General features: G+C 32.9%; 1 protein-coding gene across 9 annotated transcripts in view; it reads right to left on the bottom strand.

Moving 5' to 3' along the window:
* CACNA2D1 (calcium voltage-gated channel auxiliary subunit alpha2delta 1) overlaps positions 1 to 20,735 on the bottom strand; it is a 691,308-nt gene that overhangs the window by 219,370 nt on the left and 451,203 nt on the right. For all 9 annotated transcript variants that reach the window (XM_072653215.1, XM_072653214.1, XM_072653213.1 and 6 more), the window contains one exon: positions 14,075 to 14,204. In XM_072653215.1, coding sequence (XP_072509316.1) covers positions 14,075 to 14,204 — 130 coding nt within the window. The remainder of the gene's footprint in view (positions 1 to 14,074; positions 14,205 to 20,735) is intronic.

The raw sequence follows: 20,735 nt of genomic DNA on the forward strand, positions 1-20,735 counted from the left end.
TAAATTCCTTGTGATCTTAGTATATCTTAGAGGGATATATATATATTTTTGGCATATGGAATTCCTGAGTATGGACACTCTTTATACCAACTCAGATTCAATTCAAATCAATTCTTTGCAACTTCCAGTCTTAGAGAATATCCCAGAGCAGGGGTGGGGAACCAGCAGCCTTCATGACACCTGTAGTCCTCCAGGTCCTTTAAAAATCTGGATTTGGTCAAAAGACTGCAATTAAGGACCTAGAAGGCCACAGGTTCCCCACCTCTGGCCCAGAGCTTGAGAGGTTAAGTGACTGGAGGATAACTAGTGCAAATGTGTACTAAGACAACAAATACTTAGCTTCATACTCCACAAATGACAGCTGTATCCTTCCCAACTTTTAAATAAAAATAAATCCCTAAATAAATTCTATATGATCAGAATGTCTTAGAGGTATGGGGATGAGATTTAGGATTTCATTGATACAAGAAACTCCCAGGTAAGGAAACACTGTATACTGCTGCAGGTCAGCACCTTTTTTGCAACTTTGTCTTAAGAGAGTGGCCAAGGGTAGAAATATGCAACACAATTTTCATGACCCTGCCAAGTGCATTAGAATCAGATCAAAATGTAATTGGTAAATATTTAGTAAAAATAAATATAAAAAATACAAAAAATAGAAAGCATTACAATTTAAAATGAAGTCAGTATGTTTTGCCAGGGATCCTTCTGCATGGATTAATATAATTTCTTGCCTGAGTTTGACACCTCTGGCCTAGAACACTCAGGAATTTTAAGTGGCTTACCTAGTTTCACAAAGTCAATAAATGTCAAAGACAGTACTTGAAACAAGGGGCATCTAGGTAGCCTAGTGAATAGAGTGCTGGGCCTGGGGTCAGAAAGACTCATCTTCCTGAGTTCAAATTGGGCTTCAGACACTTACTAGTTATGTGACCTTGGGCAAGTCACTTAACTCTGTTTGCCTCAGTTTCCTCATCTCTAAAATGAGCTGGAAAAGTAAATGGCAAACCACTCCAGCATCTCTGCCCAAAAAACCACAAATAGGATCAAAGACAGTCAGAAATTACTGAAATAATTGAACAACAAAGACTTGAAAATAGTTTTTCCTAGCTTTGAGGTTATCTCTCACCACCTCACCACGTTGTCTTTCTAGAATGTCTCAAAGAACTCAACCATAATTCAGAAGATATATTTTAACTCATGAATTCACATTTAAATTGAAAGAGAATGATTTGCAATAGTGATTGAAATTCTGATCGGGAAAAAAAAGGACCAACTTATAATCATTCTAGGTAGAATCTGTAGCTCATGTGCATATTCTGAATTTATCACCTTTGAAAATATGGTCACATGAGTACATTATAATTTTATTCTCATGTGTTAATCTTAGGAACCAAGATATTTAAATGCAACTAATTACAAAATAACAATGCTATGCTCTTTTAGGATTTAGGAAACATATAACATATACTGATGTATGTAAATTAATTCCTGTCTTGAAACAAAAGTAAATTATATGAAATAGAAAGTGTACCAGCTGATAGGTCCCATAAGAATCAGTACTCAAATTTTATGGATGCTACTCAAGGGAAATTAGACTTCATTAGATATGGGGAAGGCATGTTGCTCCCATGAAAGAAGGGGTTGGCAACCTTTCAATCAGTGTTTTTCATAGCAATTTGGTAGAAATGGCAATTTTCACTGCAAAGGAATGGACATTCCGTAACAGAGATGTCACTTTCATTAAAATTATAATGATGAAAGAAATACCTCAATATTTCAAAGATTTGTGATTTCATCAATATGGTCTTTCTCTTTATTGATGCAGATTATAACCTTTCTATCCCTTGGAAGACAGACCCTAGGAATTAATTTCTCTTGCATCCAGTTCATTATTGAATTTCTCTGACTTTTGGTAGGTAGATTTTCTGAAGACAGATATATTAGGTCATAATCAAAGTCTTTTCAACTTGGCAGGAATTATTAGACCTTACACTTAGCTATCAGATTCTTGTGGAACTTGTATTGACTTTCACGTCATGCTGAGGCATAGTAGTAGTTGGGGAGGGAGCTGATGGAATTTTATAATTTAAATTAAGCAAACTGCTCACATTTTTTTTAGTTCTACAAATTTCTGTAAACCTAGAGATCCCAAGATAGCCTTAACGTATGAATAACTAAGTCAATTATATTTAATTATATTTAAAATGTTTCAAGGTTCTAAGTGTTTTAGGAATATTCGTTAGAAAATGAGTTAATGTCTTAGGCTATTTTCAATACTAAGCTTTCATTTTAAAAAGCCTACTCCCTCCAAAAAAAATTAGATTTTTAAAGGACAAGATCAACATTATTATGACTAAATAATATTTGGCAAAAAGGGAGGGATTTGCCATTGCAATGGTGTTTGAGATATATACAAAAAATAACATTTTGCACATTTACATCCAGACAAATTAATTTCTACTTCATAGGATCAGAAAATTATGTAGCTAGAGCTTAATTTTGTATGCATTGTCTCTCAAAAGACTTCTTCCTTTCCTAAAAATTATTAATTCGGGAGGTATATTTCCCTTTTTTGACATTCATAAATGAGTGTTATCTATATCATGAAAAACTTTTAAATCATTTATTCCTTGAACTGAAAATGTTTAAACAGAATCTATTCAACTACAAAGCAGTTTTTCTTCCATTGATTTTGTTTTTACTGTTATAATAACCTTAGAATTTCTGCATGTTACCTTTTAGAATAAAAGCAACTGAAAGAGGAAGAAAAAGTCAGTTAAAAAGGGATTTTGAACAGAATCTGGAAAGGTTATTCTTAAAAAACAAAGCAAAATCATCTTTAAAGTTTTTTTTTTTTAACAATACCTTATTAATGTTGCATTATCCCATCAACTTTCTGTATTTGATGACCATTTTGTTTTAGAGGGGTCTGATTTTATGGTCTTATAAGTCATATGAGCTAAAAGGTTATTTTTATGGAGAAATAAATTTGCAAAACATGAAAATGCAGATACATTTCACTTTCAACATTTAAAACAAAGGATAAGCATTTGCAAGCACAGAAAAATACAATATATTCATTAATTTTTACATTACAATTATATATATGAGGATATATGTACATATATCATATTTTAAAATTGAATGTTATTTGCTATTGAATATAATCATGTTATACAAATATCAGCATGGGAAGATATTGAATTGAAATGAAGTATTTTGCTCCTCAGTTGAGTGCTTTCTCTTCCATTCTGCACTTATTAATCATGGTCAAATGATGTCAGTAGAAAATAATTTGTAGTGCAGGCTTAGTTTCAGGAAAGATATCTCCTGCTAATCATATAAATAATTTTCTTTTCTCCACCTAATGATTAGCAATAGTAATTACTTTGCCCAGTTAGTCACTGTTTGTTTCAATGGATGTTTACTTTGAATGAAGGGGTTGTAATGAAACATTTTTTTTTAACTTTTTGTGTTTTTTCATTTTATTCTAAAGTCTGAACCACTCTGCTTTACCCCTTTTTCTCACCCAAACTTTTATCAATGTCATTTGAAAAAAAATTATACAACTAATGTAGTTGCTCAAAACCAATTTTTTGTGCTCTAAGTAGCATTTTAAAAATCTTAAATGAATTCAAAGGATCAGATTCATCCAAAGGGAGAAAAAGGTCAACTCTGCTAAGAACTGGAATCATGATCAGCATACTAATAATACTTCATAGTAATATTTACTCCCTTTTTCTTCCAATCACAGATCTTGCAATAGAAGATGCTCAGGAGTGAAAGAAGGGGGGAAAGAAAACATTTCCTGTCAATCATAACAACCCCAAGAAGTATACCTGGGTTTACCTTCCACCTCTGATGCTCACCACCTAAAGGACCTAACCATGTTATATAACTCAGGCCTCAGTTTCTTCATCTCTAAAATGGAGAAGTTGCATTAGATCTGGATCTTACCCTTTTGGTGATTGTCATGTGGGAATTTGGTTGAAACCTAGGCACTCTTCCAAGAACAAAATTTCAAAATGTATACAATACATACTATTCTGAATGAAACAAGTATTTTGAAAGAGTTATCAAAATGTTTAAAAAAAGAAGAAAACTTCACACACCCCAGAGTAAAAATCCTTGAAAGATAACCTTTCAGGTGCATTCTGGCTTTAGATATATGATACTATGACACGTGATTTTACATTCTGAATCCTATTTTTAGGCATATAAATTAATGTATATTGCAGTTCTGTGAAAATTAAATTTTTTTTAAACAATACTATACTGGAAAAAGTCAAAGTTTGAAGAGGCTCATGATCTTTACTCTCTATTTACCTCAAAACTATATACAAGGGGAAATTTAATTTTGCTTTATTACATTCTTCTTGAAACTTCTAAGATTATTCCAAGGGGAAAAAAAACATATTCTGGGCAATCCATTAAGTTTAATTTGAATATTTTAGCCTGGTATAAAAATCTGCTTGGTTTTTAAGCTTGATAGCTTTTTTTTTTTTTGGTTTTTGTTTTAAGCTTTAAACAAATCAGCTTTATATTATAAGAGTAGTGCAAAACAATATGGTATTGTTAGTTTTAGTCATTTTTCTCTGTTATAGAAATTCATAAGCATTTTTAGTTGAAGGAAATAATATAGTTAATTGTTTGGGTATATAATATTCAAAGTATTATACTTTAGGGGATAAAAATATTTGTTACCTTAGATATATATCCATGCTCTAGTTAGGCTTAAACATAGGAGTTTATATGAATCTATAAACTTTCTTCATATGATTTCCACCTGTTGTTATTCTTTGAATATAGATTCATTTATCTGAAGTTACTTTAATTAATATATTTTCTTTTTAGATGACTTGATAATTGGATCAAAGAAATTATTAAGCACCTACAATGTGCGCAAAGGAAAGATTGATGGCAAAGATGTGGCTGAGGTCGAATTCAATTCAATTCAGTTTTTAAAAATATTATGAAGTGACTCAACCATGTATAAGGCACTATCCTTTGACATCATGCATTTTTTATCTTACAGTGGCTTATAATAAAATACACAGATAAGACATATGGTCAAAAAACTACAATAAAAGTTCAATTTTGATTAAGCATACAGGAAAGTTTAACAAGCAGCATATGATATTCAGAGACATTACTGAAAGATATCTGAGTTCTAATTCAGTCTCAGACACTTACTATGTGGATATATCTGAGCAAGTCATTTAACACTTGTCTGTGTGTGTGTGTGTGTGTGTGTGTGTGTGTGTGTGTGTGTGTGTAAATGAGGATGTTAGTGCCTAATGATAGCATAGCACCCAGAGTTGCTGTGAAGACAAAATGAGATAGTATTTAAAAAAAAAAAACAACAGTTTGCAAATCTTAAAGTGCTATATAAATGCTAGATATAAATTTTATTAGGTATGCACCTTAGAAATAGCATTTGACTTGAATGTGAAGGGAAAGAATTCCAAAAGGTAGGGGGAGGAAGAGGAGAGGAGAGGAGGGGAGGGAAGGGAAGGGGTAGGGAGGGAGAGGCAGGGAGGGGAGGGAGAGAGAGAAAGAAAGAAAGAGAAAGAAAGAGAGAGAGAGAGAGAAAGAGAGAGAAAGAGAGAGTGTGTGCGCGCGCGCGCGCGCGTGTGTGTGTGTGTGTGTGTGTGTGTGTGTGTGTGTGTGTGTGTGTGTGTGTGTGTAGGGGATCATCCATTCCATGCATTGGGATTATTCTGAATAAAGGTACAAAGGCAAGATGGAAGAGGGCAGAATGGACTTCAGATGTGGTTGAAGAATTTGTCACAGTAGGCACCCTGAGGATCTTTGCCACAATAAATATCTTTTCATTTTTACTATGATTTGTTAGGATTTCTATTCCATTTGCACAGTTTTCCAGGACTCAATGCTGTACATGCTGACAAGTTAGCTTTGGTGTAGGATTCTAAGAGAAGGGCATTGAGTCGGTTGTATTCAATAAAGAACAGGAACACAAATCTGCACCTTATTTTCATTCTTTTCCTCTGATACAATCTACATTCTAGTCCGGGGTTAGCAGTTTTGTTTTCTTTTTTTCCTTTGGGAATATAAATTTTATTGAACAATTTAATCAGCACTTATTGAGGACCTACCGTGTGCCAAGTGGGGAAGCCTCTTGAAGGAAATGGCCTTTCAGCACAAGGTATTTAAATGTTTCCTTTCGGTCAACCTATTTAGATGTAAAGTTTGCCACTTAGAATATTGGTAGCTTCTTTTAAAGTCATTATTATTTAGAGACTTAAAAAATAGAAAGTAATTCAGTTCAATTCTTTCTAGTTTCCTGCTAGCTTTGACCTTTATTTTAATAGTCAACGTATTTCTAGTGAAATGTAAGTAAATAGATAAGCATTTTAGTTATCTTTGACAGCAATATGCAATCTGGAATAAAGACTTGACTTGATCATTAGCTGTATTTGACATGATGACACAATATATAAAAAATACAGATGTAGTCTGGGGCATTTTCATCAGCAGTAGAGATTTGTCACTTTCACAAAGACTTTCTATTAGTAAAATGTGGTATATTGAAAAACTTGACTATTTAAACATATTTAAAATTTTAATACGAAGTCCATAATAATTCTTTCCTACCACTATAAATGATAATATTCCCATAGCAGAGAATATGGTAGAATATACATTGTTATTAACAAAACAGCATACCACATTTGTTTTATTTCTGTATTTCTTTATTTCTTGGCACAGACTTAGCACTTAAAACTGTTTTAACTATCTTTATTCCATATTTTCTGCCTATAAATTCTTCTAAAAGCAAGGTGGCAGAGGATGATTTTTTTTAAAGTGAGCAGTACGTTAAATAACAACAGAAAATGTGACACATTGACCCAAAAGCTCCAATTCAAACATACAATGAAGTTAACAAAATCAAGGAACTCCATAGACATTCAACAGAACAAATAAGGAAGAAATAAATAAAGTACTTTTGGAGGATAATATTTTGGAATAAATGAGATCACAGATACAGCTAATTTTTTATGCTTTTTGAAAAAGCATTTCATAAAGAAGACTCTTTGGTTATAAGGTAAAAAAGTTCCCATTTAAGTAATTCACCTCACTAACATCAAATGTGACAGGTAACCTCAAAAGAATTATGAATTTCTTATGATCAACATTTCTTTCAAATAAGTTTTTATCCAGATAATTAGAGATTTTCAGTCTTCAAATTTCATTCCTGTAGTATCACATTCCTTTAGCTCCATGGGCTAATTAACATTTAAAAGAATAAGATTATTCACTGGAAGGTAGAGATGTCCCTATGAATATAAAATCATTTTTTTCTCTCTCAAATGAACACAGTGAAGGAGATGGAAAGCCGATACTGAAAGCTATCATGAGGGTGGAATATTTCAATGGATATATGTGAGCCCAGAGCTTGGTACATAGTAGGTGGCAAGTAAATATTTTTTGATTGAGTAACTGATTGGTGAGCTATTTATGAATGAATGGCATTTGGTTTCTAACATCTGATGAACCTCAAAATCATTTATCCAATGTTCTGTATGGGGTTTTTTTAATTCTACTTGCAAATGTATTCCTGATAACATGATGACATGATGTGATAAAGGCAAATTCTTTGTCTTCATATACCTGTATAACTCATGTAATGTAAAATAAGGAGAATTTTTATTAATAATTCATAAACTAGGTAAGAAAAAGGATAGTAAGTAAATTGTCTTCTAAATGCAGATTTTTTTTTATATCTAAATAGGCTTATCAATAAAATACTTAGAATTCTAAGCCACAACTTTTTTCATTTTAATTAAATATTTAATGTAGAATTATATTTTTTATTTGGTTAAATTTATTTATTTAAAAACATGTCAAAAGAGTATCTTAAATATTTAGCTTAAGCACAATTGCATCAAATGAAAAAATTAGAAGCTAAAATTGCTACTCAAAGCTGAGATTTACAAATAAGCAATAGTTTGAATTTTCTGTTGTCATGTAAACAAATAATGGCTAAATGATATCTATAGATCACAAAAACTGTAAATTGAAATACTTGGAAATCATAAATAATCTTTGGAAACACCACATTTAACTATATATACATTGTATTTTATTCTACGCTTTATTTAAATAATATTATATTCAAAGTGAAAACAATTTTAATTAATTCTCTTTTGTCCACTTCAAAGAAGAAATGTGTTTATTAATATTATGCTATACGATACTAAATACTTATTAACATAGTGACAATATAATATCATTGATTTATTTGCAATGGTATAATATTGGTTAACCTTCTACCATATTGTGATAACATTTATGCTATTTTTACAAAGGCTCTGAAATCTTATACTACTTGCCACTGATCTCAAAATCAATTGTAAACTGAAAAAAGTTGAAAGCAAGCTACAGAGCAGAATAGTCAAATCCATTAATATTTTAAATTACTCAATAATAAATTTTTATGGCATAAGCTCACATGAAGTTCCCCTTGTTTTCAAGTACTTTATTCCTCTATCTACATTCAGTAGAAATGTAAGATCTCTGAAATAGCAGATGAACCATACGAGCATTAATTTAAATGTATTTACCAATGGAGTTCTCATAAATCCACACAGCCAATATCTTAGGAACTTTTGCATTTTTCAATTCAATAAAATATTCAAATACTTTAAATATGGCTATGCCTGAAAATGACATTTCAAATCATAGAATTTTTTTTCTTTTAATAGTCTTCCAGAGCATGATATTTTCTATAATAGTTTTAATACTGAACTGTAGATTCTCTTATAACTAAAGGAGGTAGTTGTTTTCTTCACTTTAATCCTTCAATTATAGTGCACTTTCACATTTATTAAAGTCAGAATCCCTGAATAATCCTTTAAACCTGAATTGTTCTAATGCCATGCCTGAAGAACACCAATAATTATGAAATTTGACTGATTCTATTGACATTTCTGATTTCATTGCAGTGTCATTTGCAGATGCAGCACATAACATCGGATGTGAATTTTAAAGGAGTACAGGTCAGACAAGGTCTTCTTCTTGCTGATGAGATTTCAGGAGAATAGGAAGAATACAAAATTAAGATAAATGGGGCTAAAGAATGTCCAAAACATTGCCTTTCTCTCCACCCCCTCCACCCACAATTACTCAGACATTTCAAAGTGGGTGTCAAGTCTCTTTTAGGACATCATGAAATGTGGTCTATTCTTACTGAGTTTTAAAACACATTTTTATTCTGCAAACTGATTTAACACTGTGCTTTGCTGAAATGAAATGACCCTCTTCAAACTTGAAGCATTATGTTTCCTCAACTAATTTGGTTCAAAGTAAAACAAACTTTCAATAAATGATGAATGGTATAGATTGTAATAATTTTGTAGAGCATGCTTTCTTACTGAAGAGGTCATTTTTTTTTTTTACAAAATTTTAAGAGTTTTTAGTTGTCATTTCTGTTCCAGACTGAAAGCAAAGCTTTCTCCAAAATATGTTTTGTTAGGCAGCAAGTGGTTAATGTATTATTATATTCATTTAGCTTAGGATCCAGACATCACCAGATGAGTATGTGTATGTTTGAGTAGAAGTAAAATGGTAGGCAAAAGCTTCAGAGATCTTCCAAAGGATTACAGGGACAACAGGGTTATATCAATCAGGTACTAATCTATAATTTGAAAATAAAACAAAATAAACACCTTTCCCTCATTAGTTGAATGTCACTGTCACCAGCTGAAGACACTGTCCAGATCTTGTCTTGCCTATACTCAGTATTTCTCTTGGTGTCCCACACATAAAGGTTCTTTATAGGTATTTACTGAATTGAAATGACAGTACTAAAAAGCTTTCCATAAAAAGATGGCTAAAATTGCCTGGTGGAAGGCTGATCACCAGGGAGGGAATCAGCGTAATTCCGAAGGGTGGGAGAATTATAACAAAATCATAATCCCCTAATTGGAGGAATACATTCTAATTCTACACAATGCAAATGTTGGCAAAGTGAAAAGAATAGTGGATTGTGAGCTTGGTGAAATAAATTCATGCTCTCACAAATGAAACTTTAGTGAAATTGAAAATCAATCAGTCTGAACATAAGATTTGGACATTTTCTGTAACTAGGATGTCCTAGGCTCCCTCACTGTTTCTGAATCCTGTTGTCCTTGGTAAACCACCTGGGGACAATCAGTGGCAATCTCAAATGTAGTCCTCACTTCTCACCAGTCAGGACTCAAGACCTGTCTGCCACAACCCAGATATGAGAACCTTCATCCTCATGCCCTTTCAAGCTTCTTTTTTATGTCTTATCTCTCCCCATTATAATGTAATCTTCCTGAGGGCTGGAACTGTCTTTTGACTTGTATTTGTATTCCCAGAGTTTAGCACAGAGCTTGGCACAGAGTAGGTACTTAGTAAATGCCTGTTGGCTACCTTTCTATTTCACCTTACATTCCAGTGCCTAGTAGGAAAACCAGCGTACTGTTCTTTACTATAAGACTCTAAAGACTCGAGGGTACCCTATACTGGAATGCGAACATCTTGAGGCAGCAAAGAAGGTGGGCCTGGGTGACCCTCAGATGGTGTTACCACTTTAAAAGCTTGCTAATGTTGAAGTGCTGGAATGTTCATGGAGCAACTTCAAGTAGAGTTCCCATTTGGGTAGAAGTAGCTATTAAGTGTCATGACTTAGATAGAGCCTGGAATGTTGAAAAATATTTCCTTTGTGCCTTTGCAATGGTGATCTTTATGTCTAGAATAATTCCTCATCTTCATCTTTTGGAGCCATGAATTTCTTTAAAAACTCAAATTAAGCACCACCTTCTATGTGTTTTAAGTACTACCCTTGCTTTACAGGCCTGCCCTCCCAAAATGACGTCCTTAAGAGAAGGTTCTATTTCACTTTTGTCTTTGTATCTCTAGCACTAAGCTTAGTTTCCAACATGGGCCATCTCCCGTCATCCTGATCTATATCTTGCCACTGGACCCAGACACAAGTGGCCAGTTCCAGTTCAGCAATGCAGCTTCTTCCCTCCCCTCTTCTCCCCCCTGCCCTTTCCCTCTCCTCTCCTCTCTTCTCCTCTCCTCAAGACTAAATACTCCAAATATGTCCCAAGCAAGACATAAAGCAGTAGAACTATCATCTCCCTAGTCCTTGATACCACAGCTAACTTAAAAGATCCTAAGATTACATGTATTTTTCAATATGGCTAACACATATAAAGCAGTTAAATGTTTATGAAATGATATATGTGTGTATATGTTTAAAATATCATTGGATCTTCACAACAATGCTTTGAGATAGGTTTTATTAGTATACTCAGATGAGGAAACTAAATTTGGAAAGGGTTGAGTGAACTGGTAAAAGTTATATTTATATCAAGTATCTGAGACAGAATTTGAACTCAGGTCTTCTTGACTCCAAGTCTAGAACTTCTATCAACTATGCCATTTGGCTGCAATTTCTTGACTGATGTATCACACCAATAATTCACAATTGACCTTGCATTCCACTAAAACACTAAGATCTTTCTTCAAACAAATCTAACTATACCTCCTCGCTTAGTCGTTTGAAGATATTTTTTTTTTAATGTGAGCATAAGATTTGTGTCTTGTTCAATTAAAAGAGAGTCCCAGTATCTAGCCTATCAAGATATTTTTAAATCTGTTCAACTGAGAAGTAAAACATTAAAACACTATATAAACTCTACTAATTCTTATTATACAGCGTAATAGCCATTTTTGAGTGGTCTGAAAATTTGATAATTATGTCATGTATACCTTTACACAAGGCAGATGTAAATATACTAAGCAACATGGGACCAAACAGATTCCTAGGATACTATACTGAATATATTCTTTGAAGCCAATTTTGAATCATTTATACTTTTTAAATCCAGTCATTCAAAAAGTTCTTAATCCAGCTACATGTATTATTGTCTAGTTCATATTTCTTCAGATGAAACTGGCATTCATTGTAGATCAACTTTCACTCCCCAGGACCAACGTTTCTGCCAATGCTCCCTTCTCCTTTCCCTTTTTGGTCAAACACTGAATCCCATTCCCTCCTCAACCAGAAAAAAAACCCAAATCTCTTCTTTGCCCTAACCAATAGACCCCCTTCTCCAATGAGGTGGCACTCCAATGCATCCAAAAGACTCTTCATTCTTGTCATTTGCCCTGTTCCTGAACTGTTAGGTCCATTAATTCTTTCCATTTACCCTCCATATTAACTCTCCCCATTTACTCTTCATATTAACTCTCCCCTTTATATGTCTTCCCCAGTTATACCCTATGCTACTTGAGATAAGTGAATGTATAATTTTTATGTTGGTATTCCCAGTAAGTAGTATAATGCTTTGTATATGAGGGGTTAATATATTCTATTCATCGATTCATTCACCTTTTTTCACCAAAATAGCATGAGATATTATGAAATGCAAAAAGGATAATTTGGATTACATTAAATTGAAAAGTTTTTGCACAAAGCCAATGAAACCAAAATTAGAAGGGAAGCAGAAAGTTGGGAAACAATTTTTACAAGCAGTGTCTTTGATAAAGGTTTTATTTCTAAAACAGAGAGAACTGAGTCAAATTTACAAGAATATACATCATTCCTCAATTGATAGTCAAAGGATATGAAAAGGCAGTTTTCTGATGAATAAATTAATACTATTTATAGTTATATAACAAAATGATCTAAATCCCAACTGATTAGAGAAATGCAAATGAAAACACCTCTGAGGTACTACATTACACCTATCAGACTGGTTAACATGACAAAACAAGAAAATGATAAATGTTGGAGAAAATGTGGGAAAATTAGAACACTAATGGTTAGTGGAGTTGCAAACTGATTCAGCCATTCTGGAGAGCAAGTTGGATCTATGCCCAAAGGGCTTTAAAACTGCATATATACTCTTGGATCCAGTAACACTACTTCTAGGTCTGTATCCCAAAGAGATCATAAAAATGGGAAAAGGATCCACATATACAAAAAAAAAATTATAGCAGATCTTTTTGTGGTGGCCAAAACTAGAAATTGAAGGGGATGCCAATCAACTGGGCATTCACTGCAAGTTGTGGTATAGTGAATGTGATGGAATACTACTGTTACATAAAAAACAATGAGCACACAGACTGCAGAAAAACCTGGCAAGATTTACATGGATTGATGCTGAGTGAAGTAAGCAGAACATGGCAAACAGTAACAGCAACTTTGTGTGATGACCACCTTTGATAGACTCAGTTTTCCATAGCAAAACAAGCAACATGTAAGCATTTTTAAGTTCAGCTTTCAAAGGGGGCCTCTAAGACACAATAGCAAAATTCTTGCTATTTCTCTTTATAATGTTTTTCAGAATGGCATCTGGGGCAGCCCTGAGTATCAAAGCTTGGATGTGGGCCTTACACATAAGTACCAGGAAATGTCTGAATACAGACCATCACAAACGGTTTCTAGAAACAAGTTATCAGGACACTATCTTTTATAAAAGAAGAGACCCTTTCGCCTCATTATTGATGAAGCAGTGAAACAAAACCAAAGTACTTAAATGGCTACAGCACAAAATGCCTAAGTGATTTTGGAGACAGAAGTCAGATTAACACAAGAAAGTTTAGATAGATATTGAAGGAAATCTCAGCAAAACTGAAATGATCCCAGAATGTACAAATGCAGGATAACAATGTCTTTTTTATATTTAATTTGAACCTTGCACAGACCACCATGCTGCGTACTTCTTGTACAGCAGAACAAAGATAACTTTGATTGAATAAGGAAATAGACCAACAACTAATTAAATGGGAAAATGAAGTGATAACAATTACCCCATCTCCTACCTGATGTCTTGAATTCCAAGTAAAATGTCTGGGGTAGATCTGTTACCTCTTAATTATGAATTTAGGTCACTGGGAGCACATGGCCTAAAGGTTATAGCCAAGAATATAGCGATGATCTATGTATGTTTTTTATGTCTTTTGTCTCATGTAATATCATAGAACCTAATTTATATTCCTTTAAAATGTGGACTGCACAATAGGCATGATATCATAATTAATCAATGAATATTTATATCATTCTACTTACAGCCCTCGTATATGTCGGTGGGAATGTGGACTGCAGCATGCTGGTAGGATGTTTGTCGTCCAAAGACAGCATCTTCAACAAAAACAGGTTTGATCCTTTGGCTGTCTGGCTCACTGTCATTTCTTTCCAACTTCATGAAAAAAGCAAAGAAGAACTATTATAACTCAAACTAATGCAGCTATTTACACGTTTTCATATTCTAGAATGTATAACTCTATAAAAATATTACACGATAAAGATTCATGAGAAATACTGGGTAAGCATATCTTCCCTCAGGAAGATTCCTGGCTCACATAGACTCCTTCAAATTTATATTCTTGTTATATCACACACATTATATCCCATCACAAATAAATATGTAAATCAAATCTTTCTCACATGCACCATAACAAATAAGTATATGTGTATATACATATATATGTATGTATGTATCTGAGTATAAATATATGTTTACATGTGGGTATTACACACACCCATAAACACCCACCCACACATACATGGTATCTCCAAAAGTATTAGGCTAAACTTTAAAGCTATAAAAGCTTTTGCGATAAGACTTTTGAAGCACCTTGTACATAAAGAATACATAACTATGCATTTCAACAATAGAATTATTATTGTGTAATATAGAAATTATCAAATGATAAAAAATATAATCACATGACATTTCTACATATACAGAAATAAATTTAAATTTTAAGTGCATTTTTTTTATATATGTACCAATAAGTTCAACTTTATATTCTAAAGAGAGTTAGTCCAAGAAGTTTACATACCATGAATAAGAAATCCCTTGCAAATATGAATACAATTAAAGTCCAACCTCACCCAATTTGTCTCCCAAGGCAGGAGTCAAAATCTGATCAATAACAGCACAAGAGAAATAGAATGAAGGTTGACTTTCCATCTATTCAAACTTTCCTTTGCTTATCCAATTATGTTGTTACCCACTTCTGACAGTAGAATATCTTACTCATTTTTTCAAAATAAAGCTCTAGACCATTTTTTCTTGCTCTATGTAGTTATTACCTTTCATTTCTCTTCTCAGATATTATTAGTCTGAGACATTATCTGTAGCTATTACTATATAAATAAAAAATATGTGAGACGTAGATACACAGGCAACTTGGGGTAGCATTATTTTAAGGAATGCAGAGAGATGAGAGAGATGGAGGCTGTGACAAGTAACGACAGGGAGAATAAAGAGGGAAGGATAGATGGAAGATATCTAAAGCTAAGCATCATCCTTTGATTTCAGGTGTCAGTAAATGAAGTATTAATTTGACTTGGATTTCTTTGATTTAGAACTGCAAAACTGAGTATGCTTATGAAATACACATACTGTCATTTACTCTTGAACACCAATAAAACGATCACATTAAAATGAACGGCTAACATTGATAATAACAGAAAAATGGGGACTGAAACTAATAAATATGGTGATTTCCCTTCTGTCACAATCACATATGTACACTGAGGCTTTAGTAATAGACAGAATTCTACAATAACGAAAAGTATCATTTTTCCAATTTTTATATAAATATAGATTTAAGTACATAGAACAATTTGAATCTAATGAAAAGTCATGGTAAATGTTCTTTTTAATGACTAGATAGCATATAAGCCCACCACTGAAAACTTTGATGGGGATTTTATTATCTGTGTGCTTCACAGACACACTCTTATGCTTTTTTATATCATAAAAGGGACCTTGGGTTTTCTGAGACTTCGCCAGTAAAATCCAAATTCTGGAAGAGCTTTACTGAACTGGAAAAGATTCAAGTAGAACTCAGAGATAGAGTCTATTTTTTGCCACGTGAAGACCAGCCTAAAGACATTCATCATTAGACAATTGTCTATCAGATGATAATTTTAATTTAATTTAATTTTTGCCAGAACAACTCACTAAGATAATCTATTGAGTCACTGGAAGTTGCTAACTTTTTGAAAACCTGGAGTACTAACATGGGCAAAATGTTACATCTTTTGAAGTATTCGTGTATGTTAATTAATGTTTAGCCTAGAGGAGCAAGACACAGAGAGAACAATAGTAGCACTCAACATTTTGAAGGGCTGCCAAGTGATGAATTATTTAAGCCATACTAGCAAATGAAGACCATTTACTAAAAAAAGAGAGAGGTGTTTGAGCATTGATGGAAAAGGACTACCCATATTGATAAACACACAATCCTTAAAGTATTACTATAAGTAACATCCACCTCCTACAGGCTGACCTTAATTGTCCAATTCTTGCAGGAACCTAGGCAGCCTGGTGTGGTTGGAAGAATACTGAATTTGAGGTTACAGAACCACAAAGATCACAGAAGTTCAAAGTGAGAAAGAGCTTCAGGATGACAGTCTAACTGAGAACACCAACAAATTGTCATCCAGGCTTCGTTTGAAAACCTTTAATGATAAGCAACTCACTGCCTTCCAGGGGAATCCATTCCACAGGTAAGCAGTTCTGATTGCTAGAAAGTGCTTTCTTTCTTTGTTTTCATTGCTATTATAACAATCTATCATCTGACATTCTAAAACTGTTACCTAAGATTTCTAGTCCTGCACTGGTGCCAAGAAAAGGAAGTCAATTTTCTTATTTCCATAAAAGTCCTTCAAATGATTGAATACTGCTTTTATGTCTCACTCTTCCAAAGTCCTCATCTTACTTTCCCAGATTTACCCTTTAATGGTCATTCTCCAGTTTACCCATTTCCTTTTCAAAAATTGTACCCATATTTGGTCTAAGTATGAGAGAATATCATGAGATTTACTCTTGGATACTATACTGTTCTTAAAGCAGTCTGAGGTCATAACAGCTTTCTTGATAGCCATGTCACACTGTTGAATTCTATGGGTCTTCCATTCCCCTAAAAAACATTCACTTTTTTTTAGATAAACCATCCAGTTGTTCCACTATCATATTGTATTTGGGAAGTTGAATGTTTAAACCTGAGTAAGAAAAACTACTTTTCACTTATCACAAAATTAATTTAATATTAAGTGATTTGACCCAGCATTCTAGACTATGGATTGAATGCTGATTCAGACATTGCTTGTGTAAGCTGTTTTCCCTAACTTTATAACACTTGCAAATTGAATAAATATCCCATGTATGACATTGTCACAGTGACCGATAAACATGTTGGCCATTTTGGGGAGAAAGAAATTCCTTTGGACATTCTAGTAGGGTCATGCATTCAATCTGCCAATAAAGCATTTATTAATGATGACTCTTTGGATATTGCCACTAAACAAGTTCTGAATTGATCTAATTTTACTAATCACTCTGTATCAAGACATCACAGCTAAAAGAATAATATGAAAAACTTTGTCAAATGATGTACTTATATTTTAGGTAATCTATATGTGAAGCATGTCCCTGCCTTGCTAATCTTTCACAAAAGGAAATGAAGCTAGTCTAGTATGATGTATTCTTGAAACCATTTTGATATTTCAATATTACTACTTCCTTGTAATATGTATTAAGTATTTCTTCAAAATACCTTTGACTTTACCATGAATTAAAGTAAAAACCAGCAGCTCATCTACAGTTTGAAGACTGTATTTTCTTTACTTCACATCTCTTCATTTCCTCCACTGTCCACCACAATGCATGGGTAAATTCAGATTCACATTATATATTGCAACATAAAAACAGCTTCCCAATTTTCTGCAAGATTGCAAAACACCTCTTGGAATTTTAACTTCAGCAAAAGTACAAGTTAAACAAAGCTCTTTGTACAAATACATGAAAGAAAGGATTTTTTTATAGGACTTGTCATAAATGCCTTCCTAAAAAAACAAGACAGTGAGCTACTCCAAATGGTCTGCAAATATCCATCAAGGCTCTGTGTTTGGGGATGCCTCATAAAGTATTCCAGTAATTATTTCTAAGTTTCAAGCTTAATATGTTCTTAAAAGCCCACACTTAAATGCAAGGATCTAAGAAAACTCCAAAAGACTCATGATGGAAAATGCTGTCTATGTCCAGAAAAAGAACTATGGAGTCTGAATGTCAATTGAAACATATTGTCTTTTTACTTTTTAGTTGGTTTCTTCTTTGTCATGGTTTCTCCCATTGGTTCTAATTCTTCTTTACAACATGACTGATATGAATATAGGTTTAATATGAATATATAGAGTACCCATATCAAATTACATGTCATCTTAGGGTGGGGGAGGGGAGAGATGGAAAAAAATTTGGCACTCAAAATCTTAGGGAAGTGAATGTTAAAAACTAAAAATAAATAAATAAATTTAATAGTTAAAAAAATCCCTTTCTTAGCATTTTTAAAAATCCATGTTACCAAATCTAGAGAAAAACAAAGGGAAACCATCCCAAATAGTTATAGCCCTCATTTTTTAAAAAATTGCCAGGTCAAGGGATGCTATAAGCTATACTTGCAATCTATTCTATATCTATATCAATCTGCACACATTGATATATCCACACATCCGTATACATAGCATGTGTGCACATACATACATGTGTGTGGTGTATATACATATTTACATTGTTCACATGCAGGTACATATACATATACTATATATCCATATCCATATATCCATACATATATACATGCACACATAAACACTGGTATGTATATCATAACAAGTATACACTACAGGTTCAATTCTATTTTCACTCACTAATGTATCCCAGCTTTTATGGGTTTTACTTTTACATCCTATGACATGAACCATTAAAGGAAATATTATTAGCTAAATATACTTTATTATTATTTTGAGCTCTTTAAAAAATCACTAGATATTCATTATAAAGATTTATGTTGCTTGGTATTCAAAGTAGTTTTCCTATTAACAACAAAAGATAACAACAGAGAGATTCCTATCGATATACACAAATAGAAAATTAATGCAATAATTTAAGAGTTAATGTTTTATGGCTTCTGCCACAATATGCTTAATTCCAGCAGGTGAGCAAACTGCAGAATATAAAAAAGAATATAAGGTTTTGTCAGTATGGGCACCCCCTTTTTAAAGTTTCATTTTAGGTATTTTTATGCATGAAAAAAAGCAGCAAAGTTAACTGCCAACTGTAGTAAAACCACATGAATGCAGAAACAACCCTGAGGGCCAGATGGTATTATATATCGGTAAAAACCTTAGGAAGGTAACCCCCTACTGTATGCCCCAATCTATTCCATTTCACGTAATAGCATGAGTTCCAGTAAACACAGTGGAAACTGAGTGCTTGGAAGAGGGGGTTCTTAAAATGTATTTCTTCTATAAAAAGGCGTTCTTTTCCCTGTATCATTTCTTTTGAAGTAGAACAATTTCATATGTCCCTAATATCTATCCATTCAAAGCCAAAATGGTTGGTTTCATTTTAAATAAAATGGAAGAAAATATCTTAGTTTCTTCTTAATAATATTTAGGTAACAAATAAAAATAAAACAGTGCTGGTCTCAAGTGTACTTAGTTAATAGATAATGAAATAATATTTACATAATAAGATGTGACTGCCTCTTGTCAAACACTTAGCAAACCCAAGAATATTTACATTTGGTAGAGAATATTAAACAGTCATTTTTACTTTTTAATGAAGATTGGCTGATAATCTGGGAAAAGGCATAGGGTAATTATTTTCCATTTTTCTCTCTTAATTTAAGAAATGAGTCTTAGAATTAATTATTAGAAAATGTTTGAACATTATTTACTTGCTACACTACCTCAAAATAGGAAGAAAATAATGTGACTTGTTTTAGAAACTTCATTGTTTTAACATTTTTCAGTAGTCTTCCCAAGATTACTTTGTCAGGATATCTCTTATCTTCATCACATTCTACTTTGTATCACATGCTATCATATAGTCTATTAAATATACAAGTTCATATTGATTCCCTCTATTACATGGTAAGTTCCTTGAAGGCACGGACTATATAATTTTTCAACAACATATCCCCTATATTTTGCCACAGTGTTTAAAAGTATTTATTGAGGGCACCTCTAGGTGGTGCAGTGAATAGGGCCCTGGAGTCAGGAGGATCTAAGTTCAAATCCAGCCTCAGACCCTTGACACTTACTTGTTGTCTGACCCTGGGCAAGTCATAGATAGATGGATGGATGGATGGATAGACAGACAGAAAGACAGGAAGATAAATGAATGAATAAAAAAGCAAATAAATAAATAAACAGATTAATTAATTTAAAAACATGTTTAATGAACTGAACAGAGATATGTGTCCTAATGAAAAAAAATGCAAGCAAAGACTTTCAACTTCACATTTGACACATCCAAGCCTCAACAAGTGACTAAATCTAAATTTTTATTTCATTTGCCAGACTGGGCAAAAAAGATAATTGTTGGGTAGTTAGGTATCATTTTATAGCACAGAAAAACAAACCTATTAATTTCTTAATGGTCCTGCTACTTTAATATTAACATAGCCTCTACTTTCACAACAATATTTCCATTAATCATCATATTACCATTTAATATAATATAGGGTAGTTTCCATATAGAGCAGATACATTCATATACTTATGCAACTTAAAATAGAAAGCTGAAAAAAATCATGATGAAGATATACCTTGAGAAAGAAATTTTCAAATGAAGCAGTTTTTCTTTTCTTTTTTAAGTTAGCCAGTTAAAAATTCTCAATAGAGGGAAAGTAGAAAGGGAGAAGGGTTAGAGACA

Source organism: Notamacropus eugenii, chromosome 3, assembly GCF_028372415.1.
Source record: "Notamacropus eugenii isolate mMacEug1 chromosome 3, mMacEug1.pri_v2, whole genome shotgun sequence".
In the NCBI taxonomy this organism is placed as follows: Eukaryota; Metazoa; Chordata; class Mammalia; order Diprotodontia; family Macropodidae; genus Notamacropus; species Notamacropus eugenii.